Source organism: Merops nubicus, unplaced genomic scaffold (genome assembly GCF_000691845.1).
Source record: "Merops nubicus isolate BGI_N331 unplaced genomic scaffold, ASM69184v1 scaffold21096, whole genome shotgun sequence".
Lineage (NCBI taxonomy): Eukaryota > Metazoa > Chordata > Aves > Coraciiformes > Meropidae > Merops > Merops nubicus.
Window position 1 is genome coordinate 90,123 of NW_008617699.1, and position 24,532 is coordinate 114,654.

General features: G+C 38.7%; 1 protein-coding gene across 1 annotated transcript in view; it reads right to left on the reverse strand.

Annotated features, from left to right (window-relative positions):
* Positions 1 to 24,532, reverse strand: part of FBN1 (fibrillin 1) — a 140,476-nt gene that overhangs the window by 83,963 nt on the left and 31,981 nt on the right. The window contains exons 5-9 of the mRNA XM_008943229.1: positions 15,941 to 16,138; positions 12,530 to 12,655; positions 7,891 to 8,016; positions 3,894 to 4,052; positions 445 to 603 (exon numbers count right to left, since the gene is read on the reverse strand). Coding sequence (XP_008941477.1) covers positions 445 to 603; positions 3,894 to 4,052; positions 7,891 to 8,016; positions 12,530 to 12,655; positions 15,941 to 16,138 — 768 coding nt within the window. The remainder of the gene's footprint in view (positions 1 to 444; positions 604 to 3,893; positions 4,053 to 7,890; positions 8,017 to 12,529; positions 12,656 to 15,940; positions 16,139 to 24,532) is intronic.

Consider the following 24,532-nt stretch of genomic DNA (forward strand, 5'->3'; position numbering starts at 1 on the left):
CCAGCAGACCAGTTTTTTTATTGGTACATTTCCTTCCTGGCCAAGTGAGAGTGAGGAAAACAACCTGAAAGAAGCTGCCTTCTCCCACCCAAGCTCTTTAATGTAACTATCACAACCTAGTCAAAGAGCTATTCAATGTTCCTCAATGCTGACACACAGCGAAGCTCACAAGAGCTTTAAAATAACAGTAATGTAGCTACTACAACACATGAGGCTCAGTACAGACAACGTGGATGTAATTTTCATATCCTGTTTCAACGGGGAAAACACTACCAATGAGATGCACTTGCTGTAAGATGCACGGTAACTAGGACATCTAGAGACCATACCTACCCGTAAAACAAGCAGATGCCACCACCTGAAGGAAGCAGATTACTCCTGAGAAATGCAGGTTTTTAAAGAAGTGCAAACAGTGCAAGGGAAAAGTTAACATCTCTTCCTTACCGTGAGGTGGTGGAGCCCGAGATGGATACACAAATTCTGGATGTGGAGGAGGGTAAACACCAGGAAGGTGTGGTGGAGGGATGACTTCAGGACGGGCCGGAGGAAGCTCAGGTCTTGCTGGGAGCATAGCAGCTACTGTGCACAGTTTGCGATACTCATCTGAGACATGAACACACGAATGCTGTTTCAGACTCTTGTGGCCTTTCTGTCTAATCCAACTCTCCCGGTTTTCGCAGTGTTTCAGATTAGCAATAACAAAGCTTCAATATCCTGGAAAATCTAAGCCTGTATGTTTTCTTCACACTAACAAGCCTTGTTCTGTGAAATGAGTCATTAATCCACAGGAGGTTATCAATACTACTTGTCAGAAGACTGCTAGTAAAAAGATAACACAACTGACATTCTGGATATGCAACTGAACAGTGAGATGGGGACCTGATCTTAATCTACTTGGTGTCTTCTTTCAGGCAAAAATCTTTGATGAACTCAGTGGGAAGTTTACCTAAAGAAGGCCTTTTGGATTTGATCCCAAGTTAATTTAATACAAAGCTTGCCACAGATTTAGAAAAATACTGAACAGGGAAAAAAGCCCAGATTCAATTGGATTTCTTAAAAGTTGACCTCTTAAAACAAAGAAATATAAATATAAGCAATGAGGCAAAACTAATTAGAGAATACACTAACACTATTTCCCTGTGAAAATGACATTTGCCAATAAAAGCAGAAACCAAATGAGGGGAAGTCTAAGGAGAGCAAACACAGAGAAACCGAGTCAGATCCACACCGAGTTCATCCTTTGCCAGATGATGGGAAAAGGATCTATTCTGCTGTAAGCACAGTCTGTGCTGAGTGTTATGCGTTCTCCTATTGTTTATCTCTATAAGTGGCATCTGCCCTACTGCCCCACTTTTTCTCCTGCCCTTGACTCTTTTGTCTTTGGAAAGTGTGGGTTTGGAACTTGGGGTCCAAAGAATGCATACAGAGTGTCACAATTAAAGACCACATTTCCAGCTGACCTAATTCATGTCCACAGTTCATGTGTACACAAATAACTATTTGTGCAGCCAATGTCTTTGAACTTCAAAATTGTGAAGGGGAGATGAATTATCTAAGGAAAACAAAACACTACAGAGGTGCATGAATTCCTGAAACAATATAAAAAATGAGAACTGAAAAAAAAATTTGGTGTTGGGAGAACTAAGCTGGATATTTCAGCCCTTGACACTTTAATCTTATGTTTACTTTCACCTCTACAATACATTAGAAGCTCTTCCCAAATCACAGAGGATTTGTTAAATGAACATGGTAGTGTAAAGTTCTGCTTTTCCCAATTATGAACTTTATTTTAATGCTCTTAGGTGATCAGTTTGTTTCATGTGTCACTGCATTTCCTTCTATTGTTCCTTAGAGTGATTTTACTCTTTAATTAAAATCATTCTCAATAAGATTTTATTGTACTATGTATTGTATTTTATATGTTTTTTTTTTTTCCTAGCTTTCTATTTTGCCCATTCTTATGTAAACCGAATCTGCTCTCTGTCAGTGGTCTACCTGTGAAAAAACAGACATTCAGAAGAAACAGTGTCTGTATGTACATACACAAATTCCAATATGCAAATGTCTTTTAATGATGGTGGATCTAGCCAATTCTCTACAACCCACTGATCAATCTTTGTGAAAGACACAATACTGTATTTCTTTTTTACTCTAGGCTGGTAATGCCCAGTTATACAAAGCCAATGCACCAGAAGCCTAGGCCTTCTGTGCAAAAAGAAGTCATGACCTTGGGCCGCCCATTGCTTGAGCAGAATTAGCACACACAAGGAGACTGCTGAGGTGAGAATTGAACACACACTCCCAGATGCCTGAGATACCACTTTCAAAGTATTTATAGTGTCAGTGGTAAGCCCTGTCATTCCACAAACAATTATTGCTGTATTATGCAGAGAAATACAATACAAGCCTTTTTTATTGCAACTTTAATCTCCATGTATAATTTCTAGCAATAAACAGCCTACTTTATAGTAACATCTGGGGCTGCTGCCCACAGTGAAAATGCAACCACTTGGTTATATTATGCAGCTAGTGCTCCACTTTATATTGCAGTAAATTTCCATTTCAATGTTAGAGACACTTTGGGCCACTGACAGCTCTAAAATCCTGAACTGAGTTTCTCAGGATACATCAAGAAATAACTGCACTTGATTAAATGACAGCAATACTTTACGTACATGTAAGGCCTTTTAAAGAATTTCAAAGCACTTTTGAAACAAGTAATTTATAGTCTCAATTTATGTCCCAAGTCAGGGAAGAAAAAAAAAAAAAACCCAAACAAACTCAAACCACCAAAAACCTACATGATCTGGAAGACTTTGCATGGATTTATGAGTCAGTAAGTCCTGGGTTCTAGCTCCTTCTCCATCACGTCCCAGTCTGCAGCCCTGGCCAAATTACTTCACTTTTCCACCCCATTTATTCACCAGTTAGATATGAATAATTACAAAGTATGTAAAGAAAACGGGGACTGTGTTAAGATTGAAAGCTCTCTTCTTGTCTTATTTCAGATGAGCATCAATAGATTACACTGCTTTGTTAGCATTATTCTAGCCAGTTTTGGACATTTAAGATGTTTAAATATTATTAATGAGATAGTGACAGAATGAGGAAGAGTCTTCCAAGAGTTCTGATCTACATCTCTGCTCTAGTATTAGGCAGTTTCACTCAAAGGATTAAAAACAAGAATAATAAACACTCCCATACATGACCTCTCACAATTTCTTCAGAGTTACATTGCTATAGTGTTACTGCCCCCATTCCTCCCTAAACTCTGCACCTCCCTTGAGTTCCTCCCATCCATCCTTCCACTTTTCTAAAGCATTTCATTAGGTCTCCAGCCCTAAACAATCTCAAAAATACCTCTCCTCCAGTCCCTCACTTAGTTTCACAACACAGAATTTTCTCTGAATTCGGATCTTGCATTATTTGAGGAAGCAATAAAGTATAGCACATTTTGGTAGCAGAGATCATGTTTTGTGCCAAACTTCAGGGAATAAATGGCACCTCAGAAAGCTAGACATAAAAGGAAGGAAATCTCAGTTTTCCACTGAGAATAAAACTGCAGAGGCAAATAGGGATCTTGAGTGTGAGTAGGGTATTGAAAACAAAATATGAATCGGGTAAGGCTGGAATAACCGGGCTAGAAAACATTAATTAGCAACAGGCAAAATCCTTTGTTTACATCTGCTTCCCCTAGCCTCCTGGAATCCTGAGCAACCTGCCGTAGGAGGCTCTGCTTTTGAGCAGGGTTGATTGGACAAAACGACTTCCCAGGGTACCCCTCCAACCTCAACCATTCTGTGCAGTTCTTCAATGACAATGTTACAAATAAAAGAAATCACTGCCTAATTCAGTGTTCACCCATGCTCCTGAGCACACAGGTGGGTACATACCGGTGGATCTGATGGGGCACATTTCGGGTGCGGTGGCGGCACCAGACGACCAGCATCGGCCGCTGTCACAGCAACACTGCATTTTGGACAAAGGCTGGGGGAGCTGATTGGCACAGCGCCCGTTGGTCAGAGAGGAGAAGCAGTAGCCAGGACGCACATCTACCAAGAGAAAGACATGGATTTGTCATCATCAAGCCAGTGAAGAGAGTGACTTTTGCAAAAGGGAAAGGCTCCATTTTTTTTTCTTGGTTGATTACATTATCAATGACATAGCACTTGCAACATCACAACAATCCGAAAACAAAACGAAAAAAGATAATGTTTGAATTATTGCTTTGGATTCAGGTGTAACACCCCCTGTGAGAAAGCTGAAGTGAAATAAAGAACAGCAATGAATAAATGCAGGCATAAATAAAATAGAAATGTGTATTCAGTACACGATAAAATACGCTGCTGTGCCTCAAAGAAAAAACTGCAGCATTATCTCTATTAAAGATAGTACCAGATCAATTCTGTTTAAACTTTGACGTGAAAGGCACTGATGTACAGCAGTACAACTCACAGCACTGCAGCTCCCAAACCATTAATTCATTTTTCATTAGTCATGGCTTCCCCAGCTGAAGTATGTAGTGATTTAACAAGATATAGGCTTGCAGGCAAGAAAGAGCAACACAGCTTTAACTGATGCCATCACATTGTTTATGGAGATATGCTGGCTTCCTCTTTGAAAAGGGTGAGCACGTGCTGTACAAAGAACATCCTGTACCCAGATTTTATACACTCAGCTCTAACAACATTGTACAGAGATTCCCTAGCTTAGAGGAGCAAAACTGTGGATGGGAGTAAAAGGAATAAAATAAATAAATAATCTTGCGATACAATCTGTAGCTCTGAACAACTGCTTCACAGTATGTCCCATCATGTCAAACTCAGTATAAGTTGTGGTGTGATTTGATGCTGCATGATAAACCAGATCCAGTTTGTTTCTAAAATGCAATACCAAGATTTGCCACCAAAATTTAGAGGAAAAGAAGATACAACCTTGCAACAGTAGACACCATTCCCTAAAGAAACAGTATCTCAGTTAACCAGGGCATGGTGAATTCATCTGTCTGGTAACAAGCACTTTCCAGAGTTTACTAGCTATTCTAGTAGATATAAAAAAAAAGCAGGGAAGTTTCTTATTATTTTGAGGAAATTGATATCGAGTGATACATTGGGAGAGTCTGTGATGGTTCTGCCTTTTATTAGCCGGAATCCAGATCACAGATACTACTGGAAGTATTACTAAAAGAGCCAGTTGGCCTTTGCTTCCAGACTTTAGTTAGTTCACTCCTGATATCATATAATGGAAATCAGAAAAAAGAAAGGAAAAAAAAAAAAATCTACTCATTTCTATTACTGGTCCTCCATTTTTTTTTCTGGTACCCAACTAAACTGCCAAACACATTCACTCCTGAACCCACCACTCTAAAAGTCAGATAAAGCTCTGACAAAAACTCTGGAAAAACGATCTGTGCAAGCACACAGTGTACCATAAGAAGGTAAACACACAGCAAACATCTTTGCCCACAGGTTTAAGAGCTTATCAAAAAGCTACATCATTTTAAGAAAAAGACAATAAGTTTGCACAAAAAATGCCAAATCTTTCCACATTCGCAACAGAAGTGATCCTTTTTTTTCCCCCTCTTTCATTTTCTGCTCCAAATGGTGAACTATACAAATAAGGGCAAGAAAAGCAGAGAACAACTTTTTTGCTGTTTCAGCTTTTAATATTTTTTCACTAAAAAAAAATGGAATCATAGAAAGACAGGGCCGGAAGGGACCTCCAAATGTCATCTAGTCCAAGCCCCCCTGCCATAAGCAGGGACATCTCCAACTAGATCAAGCTACTCAGAGCTTCATTCAGCCTGATCTTGGATGTCCCCAGGGATGGGGCCTCCACCACCTGGAATTTTTTGCCTTTGAAAAGGCAAAAAAATCACCATGAAAATAACTTTCAAGAAAAACGTGCCTCTTTAAATTAAAAAAAAAAAAAAGAGGGGGGAAGCCATTGAAAAGTAACACTGACCTAACAAATTTATATCACATGGAAGTATGGGCTAGCAGCTTTCTTCACAGCACTCTTCATGTACTTGGGTTAAGATGTTCTGCTATTCAGCTCTAGGAAATACCGTCTTTGCTTTTTCTAGTCTAATTTTTAAGGCTTATAATAATGGAACTCCCAGTTCTTCCTTTGGATGCTTGGCTCCAGTGCTGCTCAGTTTGAGTCCCATATGGGATAGAGTTCTCAGAAGCACTTCCTCATCTCTAACAGAACAGACACGTTCAGCTAACACTTTTCACTTAAGACAGGCATATTGTAATTAAATCAAGATTATGTGTTTTGCCCAGCTCAAATGCAGATCTGGGTTCTGTCCTTGTTAGTATGGCAAGTATGCACTCTGTATATTAGACATGGATCCAAAATATCTGCAGATAATTAATAGTGCTTCCCATTTAGCACGTTTTGCTGTGGACAAAAAGCCAAAATTTTAATGATGGCTCATAGTCTGGCATATTACTTAACACAGCTTGTCATCATTTAAATACCCAATTCATTAGCTGAACTATTTCATCCTACAAATGTAGTTGGTAAAAAAAGGCTGGAAAACTGCAGGAATATAACACAGGTGTGGATGTTGGGCAGCTCTGACTGAGCAACGACCACAAAAAGTAAAAAGCAAATTTAAGTTGTGCATCTCTAGAAGTTTTTTGTTACAGAAAGGTGAATCTCCTTCATAAATATTAAGTACAAGCACCAACCAATGACTTAAAAGATCCACAGTCATTTAGGAGTTATTAATATGAAGCAATAAAAGCAACCCCCACTGGCATTTTAAGTGTATAGTATGGATTTAATCTACAGAAATGCTGTTCTTGATAATGAAGAATTAGAGTTATTTCACACAACCCGCAGAAATAGAATGGGACCGTTCAAAATCAATCATAGCCCAAATTACTTCTAGATCTGTTAGGGAAGTTAATATCATTAGGTACTTTTGTCTGTGGAATTTTTTTTTTGTCCTTTTTTCCCTCCAAATGATTTTCTACTAAAGGTACTAAACACAGGGTGCTCTTTTGAACCCCAGTGCTGGCACTGTGTCTGAGCCTTTAAATAAACAAGCCAAAACTGAGGAAATAAACCTTTCATTTAATGTTCAAATTATAGTAATTGCTCAAAATTCAGCACTGGCAGTGAAAAAACAAATTACTGCACAAAGATGAGGGGAGAAAAAAATAATTAATTGAATATTTGACCTGCCTCGGAGCAGGCTCTTTGCTTCCCAGAAGCAGTAAGTGCTCACACTACTCTGTCATGACTTTGGCACTGCTGTGGGAGTCATTTAATTCACACAGTCCTTTGATTTCGGGTCTGGCCTTTGGAAGACAGATTTTTCACTCTGCCACAGTGAAAATCCTGAAAGAACAGTACTGCCAAATGATCAGCATCATGAAAGCAGATACACATCTCACACCCAGCTCATCACACTACTCCCTCTAATTAAAACACCTGCACTAACATCCTAACACTTCAAATGAGGAAAAAGCAGCTCTCTGGGGTGATTACCTTCTTTCTCAAATATATTTGCTTTTCTAAATGGTTGCTGAATAGAACATTGACTAAATCAAAGACAAACATAACAGCAAAAATAATATCAAGACGTGATAAACAAGTTCCACCTATTTTGAGGCAACAAATATGGCAGAAAAGAAAAACTGTGGTGAGAAAAAAAATGAAAATGAAGGTCACAACAAAGAGGAAAAGAAGAAACACATCCTGTAAATGCAAAACTTATTTCAGAATATATATATATAGAGACACATGATGCAATTCTTTATAAAAGGATTTCAAGATCTTGAGTTGAAATATGTTTCTAGTACACTGTTGCCCATTTTAGGTATTTATGGATGTTCATGACACATACCATCTTCTTATTTACAGGATTCTACTCACCTATGCACTTTAAGCCATCAGGAGCTGTATAAAACCCTGGAGGACACTTGCAGAAGTAACTGCTAACAGTGTTTGAACACTCTCCTCCATCACAGATTCCAGGAATGGTACTGCATTCATCAATATCTTCAAGGTAAAAAGAGAAGCAGGGGCAGATTAGCTAAATTAGTTCTGGCACAAGAATAGGTATTTATAATTAATATTAATGATCAAACTAAGGGTTGTCTGAGCCTCCTCCTAACTTATGTACTAGGGGCATAATAAGCAGTTTTGAATCAGCATCTTTTGTTAAGCATCTTATAAACAGAAGTGAAACAGAACCTAAGAAAATACTCTATCTGCAAATTGCAAAAAAGCCAGAGAGTTTATTTCACCGCTTAATAATATAGGATGAAAATCTTAAACTGCAGAAGGGACTTACAAACTGTAAGTAAACTGTAACCCCTTCAGTTTGAGTTCTGAACACTAGAATTAAGAATACTGTTATGGGACCTGTAATGACCATAGTGACCAGGAGCTCAAGCATTATGCCTCCTGGCATCATCTGCAGCACAGCATCTCCTGGCACCATACAGAGGCAATGGTTAAATACTGACTCCAAAAAAAGCGTAGCACCTACTGAATCCCCCAACCTTCCTTCTGCACTTGGGTTTTTCTTGGAAATCCCCACCTAAAAGCACTGATCAACTAGGCACTGATTAACTAATGCAATCTGGCAGGATTACAGCTCAAAGCAGGATGACTGCAGGCAACCAAATTCACCTTTCCTGGCTTTCCCCACTAAATTAACATTCTGAAGTTTCAACAGATTTCTAGATAGTAACTGAAATATCTACTGCAGAAGTCAGGCAACATCCATAATTCCCCCTGAGTTTATAAGCAATTTTAGAAGTCCACAACATGATTTTCTCACTAACGAATACTAAATCATCACAGATCCAATGCAGAAAAATTTTCAAAGTCTACAGAAAAAAAAAAAAAAACAACAACCCTGACATATAGCTTCTTATACCTGATCATAGCTGCATACATGAACAGAGAGAACCTGAAAGGTCTCTTCCACAGCTAGGAGCTTATGTTGTCTACAGTCATGTGAATAACAACCCATGTCAGCCTCAGCTGCTCCCTAATTACCCTCAGTAGCATGCCTGTGATGTGTAGTTACTTTCCCCCTGGTTTCCAGTGACTGTCTTAATGCAGCTGAATCTACTTAACACTGCTCTCATCTGCTAGGAACCTGGAGTCCAGCTGAGCTTAAAAACAGCTCGCTTTTTTCCATGATGCCCACCAGAAGAATCAGCAAAGCAAAGCAAGATGGTTATTCTCTAGAGTTATCAGTGACAACTGCCTGTCACAGCTATCTACAATCACCCAGCTCTCTCTTAACGGGGGCACTCCAGCCAGAAATAATGGCATCACAGGACTCTATCCAACCTCTCCTCCAGAGATCTACAGACAGATAGACACATGGCTGTAATAATGATTTCACCAACCACAAAAATTTCTGAGCTGAAATACTGCAACACCACCCAACACGCCAAGGCAAGGAGTGAATAATATCGTAGTCATTAAAAATGACTGGAGGAATTGAAATGTAATGCCTAAATTGGAATTTGGCCCCAACAGATGGGGGAACACCCAAAGTCCCACAGGACCATTAATAAGTATTTTAGCCAGTAGAGAGGATCTCTGTTCTATTTCTCCTGTGAAGACACTAATACAAAAATTCAGTAGTATAAAAACTACCAATTCCTCTTCACCTAGGTAAAACACTGGATGCTCTACTACTTCTGTGGCCCCTTGACTTTGCAGGAAAGGAGTGGAGGGCCTGAGGTGGCATACAGATAACCAGACCTTGCAGACCGCCCCATCCTAAGCAGTGCAGAGCCTTGGGCCCCCTGTGCAGACATTCTTCCTCAGCATCTTGCCAGCTGTCATGATGTGGGTCACATTCCTCTCTTGGGTGTGTAAGAGGGGTGTGACTTTTTTGTTCAGTGCTACTTCGAGGGTGTTGCCAAAGCCTCAAGTCTGAGTGCCCTGGGAAAACTGCTAAGACTTCTGGCTTCTGCTCTAGGATTATACTCCACAGGAGTGGCAAAAGTCTCAGTGACAAAAAATGTGGAAATTGAATTTTGGTCTGAATAAAAGCCTTAATTAACAGAGAAAAATGCAGTTGTAAATGGATCAGATTCAAGCATTTTCTGACTCAATTTCACCAATGTTTATCTTTAAGTCAGTGTTGCCACTGTTTATATAGAGTCTGACCTTTTTAAAAGCAAAATCATTGCTCTTTATTTGAGTGTTGAGCCATAACCCAAACAGTATTTCACTATTTATATAAGTGTTGACATTCATATAAGCAACATTGTCACTCTTAAGTATGCAAGTTTCATAAAGGTAAGTGTACTTGATATACCCACAAATGTAAATGTCACTCCAGGAAAGTTACTCCCCCTAATCACTACAAAAAAGTATTTACCTCAGCATCAACGCAACTGGATGAGGAATGGTTATATGAAGCAGTGCAAGAATGTAGCTATTAAAGTAGTGTTTTCCACCAACAACGCTAATAAAGAGCATTTTGGCCCATGCACCTCATTTCCCACCTTATTGCACTGTCTCACTGTAAGTGATAATTTCTATCATGATCTTACTGTAATGGGGACCCACTGAAAAAACAGTACGGATAATTCAGCAGGTAGCTCCCAGTTTTACTAAGTCATTGACCAAGGACACGTTACAACTGGCAGGAGTTCTGCTTGCTGGATAGAAGGTTAAACCAAGCACATGATCAAATGTTAATTATTATGTACATATTAGAATGAATTACAATTAATTACTACAAAGCAAATACCTTGTCTTATATAGAAGACTTCAACTTAAAAGGCAAAAGGATAATTTAAAGAAGTAGAATGGAACTCTGTTATTATGTGGCTATGCTCTTAACTGCTGAATCTCTACCCTATTTCATGTCACTGGTATAAGGGCGCTACTTTTAATTCTTTGAATTGCATTAACACATACACAGCTTCAACTAAAATTGCATGGTATGTGCAATATGAAGATGTGATGAAAATAAGTTTCTGTTTGATGAGGTTCAAAAATTTACAAATATGGAATTGAAGAAAGAAAACATCATCCTACCTCTGAAGCCAGTCAATCACTCCAAAACGATTGCACAAGATGGGGCAGGAAATTTGTGGCAGGGTTTGGGAATGAACCAAGCTATCCCAGGTTCTTGGGTCCAGTTCCTCGACTATTGCCTCAACTATTGTCAAGTGCAGGTTCTGAAGGTGGTGGTTCTCTGGGGTTTTTTTTTGTTCTTTGTTTGCCCCTTTTTTTTTTTAGGGAGATTTCTTTTTTTCAAATAATTCAGCAATTGAAAAATACCATAGGAATATTTATACAATGCAGCCTATGCAAGCCTACAGGTCTCAGTTTTTCAAGTGTTAATCCTTAACAAGGCACATGTTCAGTCTTTCCTATTCAGCATGTTTGTGGTACTTCATCTGCAGAAGGAAGCACTTGCAGTGTTGTTCTACCCTAAATGTGAACTACTTTCTACCAAACCCACTGGCAGTCAGTACGAAAACTATGCTGTGTACAAATTCTTCTGAAGTTGCTTTCCCTAATGTGCAATTAAATTATAAAGTTTGCTTGAAATAGTGATTTTTCTTTTGGAAGAATAAGTCATAGCTCTTCCAAAATGACTAAAAAATTTGAGTGCTTCCTTAAAGGCACCTGATGCACAAGAAAGGGTGATGGGTACACATCTTGCTCTCACAGTCACATCCCTTTATGATATTAAAAGTTGGCACTCCAAAATCATTAGCCACTTAAGAAACTTGTCTTCTCAAATTAATTTGTCTAAGGACTGAAAGGAGAATCAGTTTTAAGAGTTTAAACATTATCTGGACTTCACTGCAAAGATGATTATTCAAAACTGCTCAATTGACACATTTTAGTTCTATGATTCTTATGTATCCAAAACTCTATTAAAGCAAAGGAGACATCTGTGCCTGATTCTTACATTATATAGAGAAAATTACTATCAAATCACAGTTTAAAATTAGCAAGATTCCATAATCATCCACTGCAAAATTCCATACCAGTATCTAGAATCTGCTGTACTTACAAAAGAGGATGACCAATAAGGAAAGACAAGGTGTATGTAATTTTTTAACATCTTTATAGCACACTCCTGCAGTCTTTGCTCAGCAGTATCAAACTCCCATTAATGTTAAATACAGTTTACCTGAGTAGGTGGGAATTTGTTGAACCTTCCAGTCATACATGCTTTTTGGTTAAAAGACCCACAGAGACATGTGTCTCAAGTATTTCTAAAGCAACATATCAGATAAAAAGTATTTTCAGTTTTAATGTTTAATTTCATTCAGATGTACCTTTAAGTTTGTAAAATGTTATGTGAGTAAAAAGTTGGAAAAAGCTGCCAGGCCAATATCTAAGATTCTCTGGTTTAGAAGGAGAAAGGACTATTATTCATACTTGTGAAGAATGCTACTTACATATTAAAGGCAAAAGAGACTGGAAGGTTTGTTACAAACTTCTAAACAAAGTTGGCCCCAAAAAGATGACTTTCCCCCCTTCACTTTCCGAATAATGTTCTGAAAGTTCTTACCGTCGCATTTTTGTGTCACTTCATTAAACTTGTGTCCAGCTGGGCATTTGCACTCAAAAGATCCAACAGTATTAATGCAATTTCCCCCTTGACAGATCCCAGGGATGGCTTGGCATTCATCCACATCTATCATATAAAAAAGGAAAAAACATCCACTTTTAATTCATTTCTCAAGAACAGCCATAACAATTTGTCTACATAAAAATTAAAGTAAATATGCCCATTCTTCACCCATCATAATATTATGATACTTGCTTGTGAAGACAGACACTAATTTTGTAATTAGTCTACGCAAAGTATGATTAAGTACAGTACTCTAAATATTTTCTGCAAGAAATCACATGGTTATTATTGTTACAGACATTAAACATCTAACTGCTATTGCTTTGTTTTTCCAAAACATTTGAGGAATAGTGTGTAAAGAACACAGCCTGCCAAAAGCCAGTATGTGAAGCTGGGCACCCAAAATGAGTCGCCCCTTTGAAAGCCCTGGCAGCTCCATAGAGTGCCCAGCCCGTCAGCACGGAGCTGCAGGGCAGGGGAGAGGCAGTGTGCGAGGTGCATGCCGGAGGTCTCCCCAGAGCCCTGGGGAACTGTGTGGTCCTTACTGATGGAAACGATTAACTCCTCACTCCAGTAAGATGAGCACCAGCGACCTTAGGCTGTGGTAGGGGTTTGACTCAAGAAGTTTCCTAGCTACAATTAATGTCTCAGAAGGAATTATTAATGACCTGCTTTGACATTCAAAATTTGGAGAGTTTTTGACCCTTTTTTTTCTCTGTTCGCTTTTAATTTTTTCAGTCAAGACAAGGAGAAAACAAAGATGATATCACAAGCTAGGTAGGAAGCTCAAGACAAACATTTTCAAGAGGCCCCAGTTTTTGGCCTCACAGCTATCTCACCACAACATGTGTATCATCACTTAGCTGCAAAAGCGTTGCTACAGCTTAGTAACAGCTAGGGAAAAGAGACTGGAGGAGGACTGGCATTGCATTAGGAGACAGTGGAGGTCTGGCTCGGTCCCCAGGACACTGCCCTGTATCTGCTGCTCCCTGTTGTTGTGGAGCAAACAGAGCACCCACCACTCTCCAACCCAAATGCCTGCGCTTCCTCCATCTCCCCGAGGAGCTGCAGCTGCTGCCGGGAGAAGCCAGCTTCACGAACCCCTGGGCGTCACACTGGGATCCGTTCCAATGCAGGGACACCAGCTGAAGGAGCTGACGCCTTCAAATCTCCCTTCATAAATCCCAGAGAGCCAGCTGTAATGTGTCTTGTAGTCTGAAGAGCAAAGTATTATGTCTGTACAAAAGGCCAAGAGGCAATTTCCCTGGGAGCCACAAGTAGGAAGTTTCAGGGATGCCAAGGGGCATATCTGTACCACATGGTGGAGCCTTACGTAAAGACCCCGGGGCGGATGGAAGCAGGTCAGGGGTGCAGCAGAAGAGCCAGAGCAGTGCTGTGCCTGAGCTAACCACTGTGCTGGGAGGCACGGAGGACTAGCACAGCCTCAGCACCCTTCACACAGCCACACTGCTGCTGGGACTCAAGCTACAGCAACAAACTGTGCTTTAACAATAATCAGCCAGACTTCATGGCACAGACCTGACTGTAAAAAAAAAAAAAAAAAGAAAAAAAAAAGTAGAAGCCATGCTCCTGAGTCATGATGTCTGTTCCAAAATCCCACCTTTCGGCTTTCATTTGCCTCCTTTGTATCTTTAAAAAATCTCAGCTGTGATATTAATTTAACTTTCAGCCAGACAAAGTCAAACTGTGGGCAGTAATATTGTTTACTTTTTAAAATAAACTTGCCCTCCCCTCCACTACATTTTTCTCTGACTTCTCCACACAGTAATAACGGTTCCTTTTTCTCTTCAGAGAACCTGAATTTTATTTAACCTGCTCTCCTTTATTTAGATTGAATATGGATGTGAAACCCCTGAAACGTCTTCAGTCTGAATGGACATTATTTGATTTCAAAAGGCCTGGATTTAGTACAATGTACAACTGCATGAAAAAGAAAGCTAGCATGTGGTTCCATTGCAGATCTGTTGAAATTATGAACACATTACAAGAGAAGGGAAAACTGGAAAGTACAAGTCAAATGTACAGGGCCAAAACTGTGTTGGCATCACATACAGCTTAGCATAAATGTAGCTGCATGCTAAGAAAAGTGCAACACGAAGTAGCATCATTCTGAACAGCACAAAGCCATTGGAGAGCTCACTCCAGCTTTTCTGTGACACAAAGATGAGGGATGTAACTGGGTGTGACAAGAGTTCAGGGGTGTGGGCCGCATATTATGCACATAAGATTTCAGAAGTGTCCAGAACCTCAGCTTACAGATTTCTGTACAATTTAGTTCTGACCTGTACAGTGAGAAGGGAAACAGAATGGCTGAGGTCAAAATATGTGCACATTATACAGCATACACAAACAGGCCCATCTCGAAGTTTATCGTGCCTGTCTGCAGGCACCAACTGGGACTTGCCCTGTGACAGAGGATATCTACATTTTTAATGTAATGGAATGCCTTGAAGTGCTTCATAGGAATTTCATGAATAAATAAAATTACTCATAGATTTATAATCTTTATCTCCTCTATTTTAAAAAATATTGTAACTTATTAGAAAATGTTAGCCAGATTGAAATAAACTAGCCCCAAAGACAGAGTCCTGGGAATGTATAATCCACATCAGTTTAATACATGGCTGCCCCTGTTAACTTTCTCCTGTTTCCTGCCAGACATCCAGACAATAAAAGAATTTATACAGCTGGAAGTATTAGAATAAAAGCCAAAAGCAGTGTAAGGACTTTCTATGGTAAGGCATGCTCTGAAAGAAGTAAGCAACATCTGGGTGGATTTTACGATTTGAAACAAATGCAAATGCGTTTCCAAAACTGTATAAAACATAAAATAGGGCATTTCAAATAGCACGACAGGCACTCTTCTCCAGGTCAAAGCAGTGTAGCTCAAGAGACAAGACACCCAAGATAAATCCAAAATCAACAAATTTTAGTGAAAAAATCCCACACCGGATAAATGGAACAGTATTGCCACAGACAGATTTTTGCATGTTTTGAGTGCTTTCTGAAACAGAATAAATTCCTCCACTGAATGATCAGGTTGTACACTCAGAAAAACACCATTACAGAACCAAGGGAGAGGACTGCTGGCAGTGAGAAATTCATTAAGATGCTGGCTGCTCTCACATGACCTAAGTTACTAATGTACGCACTTGAACATCAGGCACTCACTGAATCATGAAGTAATGCATCCGACAATGTTTTTCCATCCTTCACACATATAGCTGAGAATGGCTTAGGATAGGTTATTCACAGCAGTGTGACTCAATTAAAATTAATCCAGTAACAATTTCAGCAGCTTTTGGGGAAGCTTTGCTACTAACTTACCTTGACAGGCTCCAGTTCGAATGTTTGGAATGAAGCCTCGGCGGCAAGGATGTGGCTGGGCAGGACACATCTCACAGGGGTGGCCCCACGCTCTCCCAACTGTTGCACAGCAAAGGGTTTTTGTGCAAACTATTCCACTGAGCTGGCCCTGGCACATCTGGTTGGTTACCAAAGTGAAGCAAGGGCCAGTCCTGTAATCTGCAACAAAGACAGGAAACCTAATCAGCATCAGAACGAAAATACACAGCAAAACTCATAATAAAGCAAAACAACAGCACCTGTAGGCAAGTCTGAAAACAAACTGCCCACCAGCCCAATAATCTTATGTAGCAGTGCTCTGCAGAGGACTTTTATCAAGTTTTCTTCTCATGCAAATCTGCAGAAAACAAGCAGCTCTATAAATACACTGTGACTGTTTTACCAGGAGTATTATATAATTAAGAATCTGCGGGTCCCCTTTGCTGCTTGGTTTAATCTCTTCTAATACCCTTCGGGAGGTCTTTTCACCAGTTTGTTTTAAATGTTCAATGCATTAATTACCATAATACTGATAAAAGAGCTAGGATATGTTTATTGCCACAAGCGTTGTTCCCAAATGAGTCTCGAGGGAAGAGAATACAGACTGCAGGAAGTTTTTTGAGGACAGTTTTCACTGTTACCAGGCATACACTGTACCAGATACGTGGGTAAGCGTTGCCTACAGCTGAATGGAGGGCATGTGGAACACATCTGCTTTGATTTGTTTCTGGTAGGACAGGCCACTTAGCCAACAGACAGAATTAAACTAAGATGTCAATAAAATACTAGTAGGCTTTATTTTGTTCCTTTCTTCAAGGCCAAAAAACAAGCAATGGTACTGCTAAGTCCTGCTGTCTCCTGCACATCCAGGGTGCACAGTCCAATTAATTAACAAGTGACCCTGAAATGTTTTTCTGTTATGGTGCACCAGGACTGAGTCCAGCATCCTGTAAGCATGGCCAACAAATAATGAACCTGATGCTTGTCTGTACAGAAACAGTTATCAGGTGCCTCAGCCAAGATCATGAAGTAATCCACATTGCCTCGTAGTCATGACATTATAAACTCCTCCAGTTTTCATGCCACTTCCCAACTTTGTTAACAAGATTTCCACTAAACCATTGATAAAAATTGTTAAATAGGGCAGAAGTATGAATAGATGCCTTTCCCATCTGCCCCACCTCCCCACACCAGATACAGCTTGAAACCTATGATTTAACTGATCTTCATTTCAGTCCACAGATGCTCTGTCCATATGCTACAATTCTGCTGATTAATCAAGCCACTCTTTAATATCATAAATAAAATTACTTACAGAAATCCTGTTAGCTATACAGTAATGTTACATTGTTATTACTATCTCCATCAATTAAACATGATCATCTCAGAAAGGATATCAAGTTATTTTGAAAGAACTATTTCTGATAAACTTGCACTAAATGACAGTGCCATTTACTCTTTGTTAACTGTGTATCTTATGTTATAATTGCTATTCTATCTTTTGCCTGTTTAACAGACCTATAATCACCCAGACCATCACTTTTCCTTTTAAAATAATGGAACAACAATCATTTTCTTTCAGTTTCTGGATATTTGTTCTGTATTTCCAGTTTTATGACAAATTAACCTGCATGATATCAGAACCCTTTAGCTAGTTCTGTTCAGTTTCCCTGGTGCTTTGCTAGCTGGGCTAGATGTATAAAAATACATAAATGCAAACACTGCTATTTAATGTCATCCTTAAATACTACCAGATTGCAAACAGAAAATTTCTGTCCTATTCTCTCCAAATAGTAGAGCTCCATTTACATTAACATTTCTATCACCATTAGTTACTTAATCCCTTTTCATCACCTTAACTTTTTTTGGCTTGGTATTTCTCATTGTGCCCCTTCACTTGCCTATTAATTTTCGACACTACCGCTGCTATCAAATTCTTTTCCCATTTTAAAGCACTTTTATAACTGTCTTCATTTTCTTAGTTAGACAGGTTTGATTTGCTTTTATTAAAACTTATATTGCTCTCTTTCCCATTTCTTATTGTAGAAAAGCAGCTTTGGAAGTATGTAGTAAGAAACCAAATATTGTGAGCTTTATCTTATTCTTTCAACACACAAATGAATAAAAATAAGTTATGATCAATTACACCTATCAATTAAAAAATGTTAATTCCAAGATCGATTGTTATTCACCCTTGAACAAAATGAGAATGCTCATTTTACTGTACGCAAAATTAAGACTCCTACTATTAAAACAATAGACGACAACATCTTTAAAAGACCACAGTTCTGTGTCAGCAACAGGAAATCTCCAGTTTACCTCCTCAGAATGAAACCTCTCATTGTAGACTGTCCCTATGCCATTTATACATAGACAGTTTAAAAAGGAGTCATTTTGTTCTCTGTTGCAGGGGGAAGTATGCATCAGACAGCAGTGAATAAACCATCTTGTATTTTATGGTAGAATATGAATGGATCAGCATTTACAATTGTTTGCTTTCAAGCTATAAATGACTTAGCAGTGGCTAACACGAGTTAGAAATATGATGAACTCAAGAAAGTTAAGTTTATAATCATGCAAATCTTTCCACAAGGTTTCAGAAAGAAGAAGTAGGTCAAATATGCACTCAAAATGAAGCAAATCCAGTTCCTATTTGTTATTATCCAAGTTCACAGCACTTTGGTATGGAGAATTATAGAATTTGTTTTCACCTAATCTTTTGTCTTGATAAATTTTCTTCTTAATACTCAAATTTTCTGCTGAGTAAAGCTTTCCTTCTATTTTTCTCAAATACAAACTTTCACAAGCAAGATTTTTTGTTGTTTTTAATGGAGAATTTTAAAGGTCAGAAAATGCATAGAAAAAGATCATTTGTATGTACACACTGACCTAAGGCCACAAAGAAATCCACACTATAGGTCCATCTTTTAATACAGGCTTAACAAAAAAAGCTCTAAGATTAAAGCTTTCTTAATACTGAGTTTAAGATTTTTTGACACATTACAAGGTGACGATCTACGAGAAGGAAATGGGCAAAATGTAGAGAATGGTATCACATGTAAAGAAGATTTCTTTGGTTTACACCATTTTCCTTAAAGGTGTTTGGTCCTATGAATTATGCTGACTTCAGAAGGTGCAGTAAACCCTAGAGTATTTGCTACAAGGCACTGACTTGAGATACGAGCTTAAAACTCCAATCTTTATTTTGTAACAACAACGTTTCCTTATATGTTCATGCCATTTGTGATTGCTTGAACTACTTCAACAAGTAAAACTCAAACACAAGGTTCCAAATGATCACCCAGGAGTTGAAAAAGAGAGAAAGAGGAAAAATATAGCCAGAAAAGATATTACAGTTTGTTTGGTTGTTGTTGTTTTTTTTTTCCCCAGAGGTAATTTAATTTTAAGAAGAATGTTGAGATTTGAAATTATTTCGGTAAAACCACTTTTTAAAGATATCCAACTGATAATTCAAATGTATTAAGTAACTTCTAATGCAAATTTTAGCACGTGCAAGCAGTAAGGCATTAGTCACAGTTATCTAACAACTTTATCTGCTTCTTCACATACTTCTTAGCTATTTTGATAAGAAGTAATTCTACAGGGAGCCTCAGAAAACTGAGGAGGAGGCAGAAACTGTAAAACCACATTAAGTTCATATACCATCAAAAAGAGCAAGAGGACAATAGAATGAGGCTGGTTTACACCATGTGAGGGCTTAGAAGTCCTTGAAAGAAGCTGCATTTTGATCTAGAGTTTGTTCCCGTTTTAGCCACAATCATCAAATAATTTTAGTTATCTTCTCAAACAGATCCTTTATGTTCCTAAAAGCACTAGAGAGGCTGTTGAAATTCACAGTACTGGAAGGTTTTGATCAAAATCAAGCACAGCAATAAACAACAATAACAGTTCCAAGTAATGCTGGACAGCACCAGAGACTCCAAGCACCAGGATAATGCACAACTTTTGACAGCAGATACATACCTTAAGCTGTTAAACTGTTTGGTTTCAGAGCACAATATAGTTTTTAATGTAAAAATATGGTTTAAAAAAAACAAACTGAATTAATGGAATGCAGATTAAACAATTATGCTAGTCTAAGGATGCTGGATGAAACTGTGGTCACTATTTCCACCAAGATTCATTCCTTATAAATGTCCTATAAAGAGTTCTTGATGTTTCAAATTCACAGCCTGATTTTGCAAACTGACAACGACCTGTTAGGGAGGTTGATAGATTCCTCCACTCCTGTTAAAATAAATGGAAACTGGATGAGTGCAAAGGTCAAAGAATGGGACTCTAGGAACCCAGAATCTGTCTTACCATCAAGATCTCATTACTAAGAACAGGAAAATGCCATCTCTTGCCATCAAAAAGACACGGATAATGATAAAATGGGTATTTTTTCCCCAGTTCTCAGCACACAGTATGAATATCTCACACAGTACCTTGTGCTGCACGCTGGCTGTGCAGCAAACCCAGACCCTGGCTTGGAGGGAGGAAGCATTCCTCCTAGTTGTTAGGACTTCACATGGGTAAATTCTGCATGAACCCTCAAATCCAGCCAAGACTGCTGTGTAACTGAAACCACCCTCAGCAATGCAAACTGGCAGCTTTCCCTTTCTTTAGTACAGGGGAAAGGGGAAAGAAAGGAATATTCTATTATCATACAAATAATGAAAGAAAGGTCAGAAAGGGCTCTAAGGCAAGTGAAGTACCTTAAAGCTGATCTTTATTACAACTTACTTTCCTGCCTAGCAGCATTTTTGTTTCTTTTGTTTCTGCTGTTTGGTGGGTTAGTTGTTGCTTTTTTTTTACTTGCTGAGGATAAAAGATAAGCATTTGAAATTAAACTGTGCAGGTCAGAAACAGTCTCATCTCTGCAAAGCCTACTCAGTGCTGCTCACTCGTGACCCCCTGCACTTGCTAGCCCGTGCAGCTGCTAGGTTACCCATCAGAAAAGAGAACCCCAACGGGTTGTACCTGAGAATGCCCTTTTGGAAACTGATCTCACACAGCCAAAGAATAACATCAGCTGCACACTTGGCAGGCTGTCTCAAGTAGCAGAATCCTTTTAACATAGGACAAAACTTGAGGCAAGTTTCAACTTTTTTTTCTCAAGCATACAGAATGTGTATTTCTAATGGAAAAAAAAACCCACCACATTTTATAGAAATTCTGTTTTTCAATGATATTCTTAAAGTATGAACAGGAATTTTAAATGGTGAGAGAACTAGTAACTATCCACTTAAGGCACAAAAAAAAATCCTGGGTAATTAAAATGCAGCACTCTGCATTCAGGGGCAAAAACAGTATGAGAAATTGAGCTTCCCTGTTTTCCTGGCCTGGATAGAGGAATGAGAATTCTATATGTAAGAAAAGATATCATAACTCTGTTACAGAGGGGGGAAACTTGCCTTAAAGACAATTTTTAGATTAGAAATGTACGACTAGGATTAGAAAAATTATTTCCAAAAATGTCCAGTAGCTAGATACTTATATATGGGAAAATTTAAGGGAGGAGAATGGAAGTCAGTGTAACAACTCAAATATCATCAGTAAGAATTATATGAGAACGGCATCAAGCAAATTACGGTTTTGGAACAGGGATAAGGATGATGCTTTTAAAAATAAGCTTTCTCTGAGTCATGAATGAAGAATCTTAAATGAATCCTAAAAATACATACATATATCCATGTTTACCTAAGCTGATCCAGGTGTGCTTTCACAAACAGAACTACTGTCACTTTTCCTAAGTTTTGAGGAATCGAAGAAATGTATATCAGATACTCTGATCTAAAATCTGAAATAAATGGTCACACAAAGGCAGCAGGGAGATGATACAAAACGTCACTCTTAAAATTTTAGTTCTTTGTGAAAGTTATGTTTTTTGACAGCATTGGAAACCTTATGGTAAGTCTCACTATACAAACAACTATACTCTTAATGGAAAAACATGGGTTCCATCACTATGTGTTTCACTCCAGTAATTTCATTCCCTTCAGAGAAGGCAGCAATACATTTAAAGATGATGGAGAAAACCACCATGGTGCCTCATCTCAGGAGGCAGGATGCACTGTGCCTGAAAAGAGAATTTTTGTAGTAAAATTTTAAGAATTACAGAAAGTCTCAGAACTGACAAAAGAGCACAGCATGACCAAGCTGCCAGTAGCAGTAAGCATCACCAGAGCACAGAGAGTTACAGAATACAAAAGTTTTGCATTTCAGGCTCAATTGCCAAATGTCCTTCAAAGTATTTTCAGACCTAGTAAAATCTGATAAGGACAAAGAGAACAAACAGAATGCTTTACACACATTCCCCTCCTAAAAGATTAATAGAAACCTGTGTGTGTCACCATACCAGAGAAATAGGGAAGGGCAATGTGCTCGTCATTCCATTTTCACTTGCAAAGTGTCCATTGCAGTTGCTTGCAGGCTATCACAAAATCATGTTTTGCACAAAGGACTTTGCAGCTTTTAACTGCAGCTCAGAGAAATGAATGCCCATGCTCAGGAACCCATGGGATAACTATTATTTACCTCTGTCTTTCCTAATAGGGCACAGGTCATGTATCTGGCTTCACAGCCTGAATGGCGACCAGACACACAACACGTTCCCATGTTAGCTCAATGCACTGACCTCCAACCACTGAGAAACTCAGACACAATAACTCCCCGTCCACAGGTGACAGCGAAATGCCATTTGATAAATGCATCCAATCACAATACACTTTTTTCCACACAGGCCATTTCCTTAAATAATTACTCACTGTTAAGCACTCCCTGTCCTCTCCTCTCCCCAGCCAGACACCATTACTCACCCCAGTCAGATCCCAATGTGTCATCATTGGAAAGTACATGGCAAAGATATCAGAGGGTGTTCAGAAGGAAAGAAAACAAAATTTTGTAAATATTTCAAAACTTATTTCCTACGACGTCTAACACCTCTTCCCAATGAGGTTTGGTAGGTTTAGCTGTGGTATGTGAAGAAATTCTCACCATGCCAATTCTGTCTGCTGCCTTCCAGTGCCAGAGATGGCCTCACATGCTAACAAGACCCCTTCCCAGCTGCTTCAGCACACCGTGCAGCCCAGAGCTCAAACTGCTGAGATTTAACACTGGCTAGTGCTAAGATGTCACTAGAACTAGGGACTCAGAGTGCAACCATTCAGGCACTGTTTTCTGGCAGGGGTATAAATCTGGCAGCAGAAAGGTCTCAAAATACCACAGCTGTGCTGCGGACAGATCACAGCTCCAAGTTGCCTCTCATTATTTTAACAAGAGTAAAAAACATCCACAGAAGCATAGCTAACACTTGCAATAAATAACTTCCACCGGTATCGTAACTATTCTGTAGTCAGCCACAGGAGTTAGTGCCTTATATATCCCAGCCCCAGGAATATCATCCTCTAATTCACTATTCTGATGACCCCACTTCTGCATGTCTTCCTCACCTTTGCTTGTTGCAAATTGTTCTCATATATTGACTTGCTGGCACACTTCGGCTTAAATTTATTTTCCATTCTGTAAGCTGCTTCACAAATCCATTTCTGCACAGATGATCTGTTTAACATGTCTATCTAGCAAATATTATCTTCCTAGGATACTGGTTAAAGAACAGGACTTTTAAACAACGACTTACTAACCATAGGAGACTAACATTATCAGCTGCATTTGAGGTACAGAACAATTCAGGCTGGCCATTTTCAAAAGTATTTTGGCAACCCATTTTCCAGAACAAATATACAACTATTTTCATGCCAATTTTGTTCTTGCAACTGACCCAGTTCTTGAAGTCTGTAACTGAAAAGTAATAACATTACAGTAATAAAAAAAAGTTCAAAAAATTATTACAGAATTGGAGTGATTTGTTGCACACATTTTTATCCAACACGCAGACTAAGCATTTCACCAAAATCAAGGCTTTAGCTCTGTTGTTCCCAATTATGTGCGGCAGCAGTCCAAATACAGAAAATTGTTACCACATTTTATTCTTTTCCATGATGAAGAAAACAGTAAGCAATGCAGCTATATGCAGAATAACTTCTCATTTCTGAATAATCAGTTACCTGACAAACTCTAATCCACCCCAGTTTGTTGTATAAGCTACGAAGAAACATTTCTTTGCAGATTTTATTTTTTCTGATTTCTTTCACAGGTTAGCAACAACGAAATAAAATTCTGAGTTGATTTCCATCTCTCTTTTTGCAAAAAAGTAACTAACTTTGGTGACATATTTATTGTCAAGACCAGATGATTATTAAGGAGAATGGATTCAATTGAGGAACTCTGGAAGTTTCACGTAAAAAGAACAAGTTGGCTGAAGGTTATTACTACTTTTTAAAAAGAGTTCTTAAGAAGTGCCACGTTATAGAAACTCTCTTAACATACCACAAAGTATTAACTATTCAATTGCAAGGTAAAGACAAAGCTAGTGGACAAGCTTTGTGTAATTTTTTTTTCTACTCTTTGTCTCCAGAAAATGCTAACTGTAAAATAACTGATACTATCCAACAGTGCAAACTGTGTAGGAAAAATAGGTCCTAATGACTATATTAAATAGACCAGCATCCA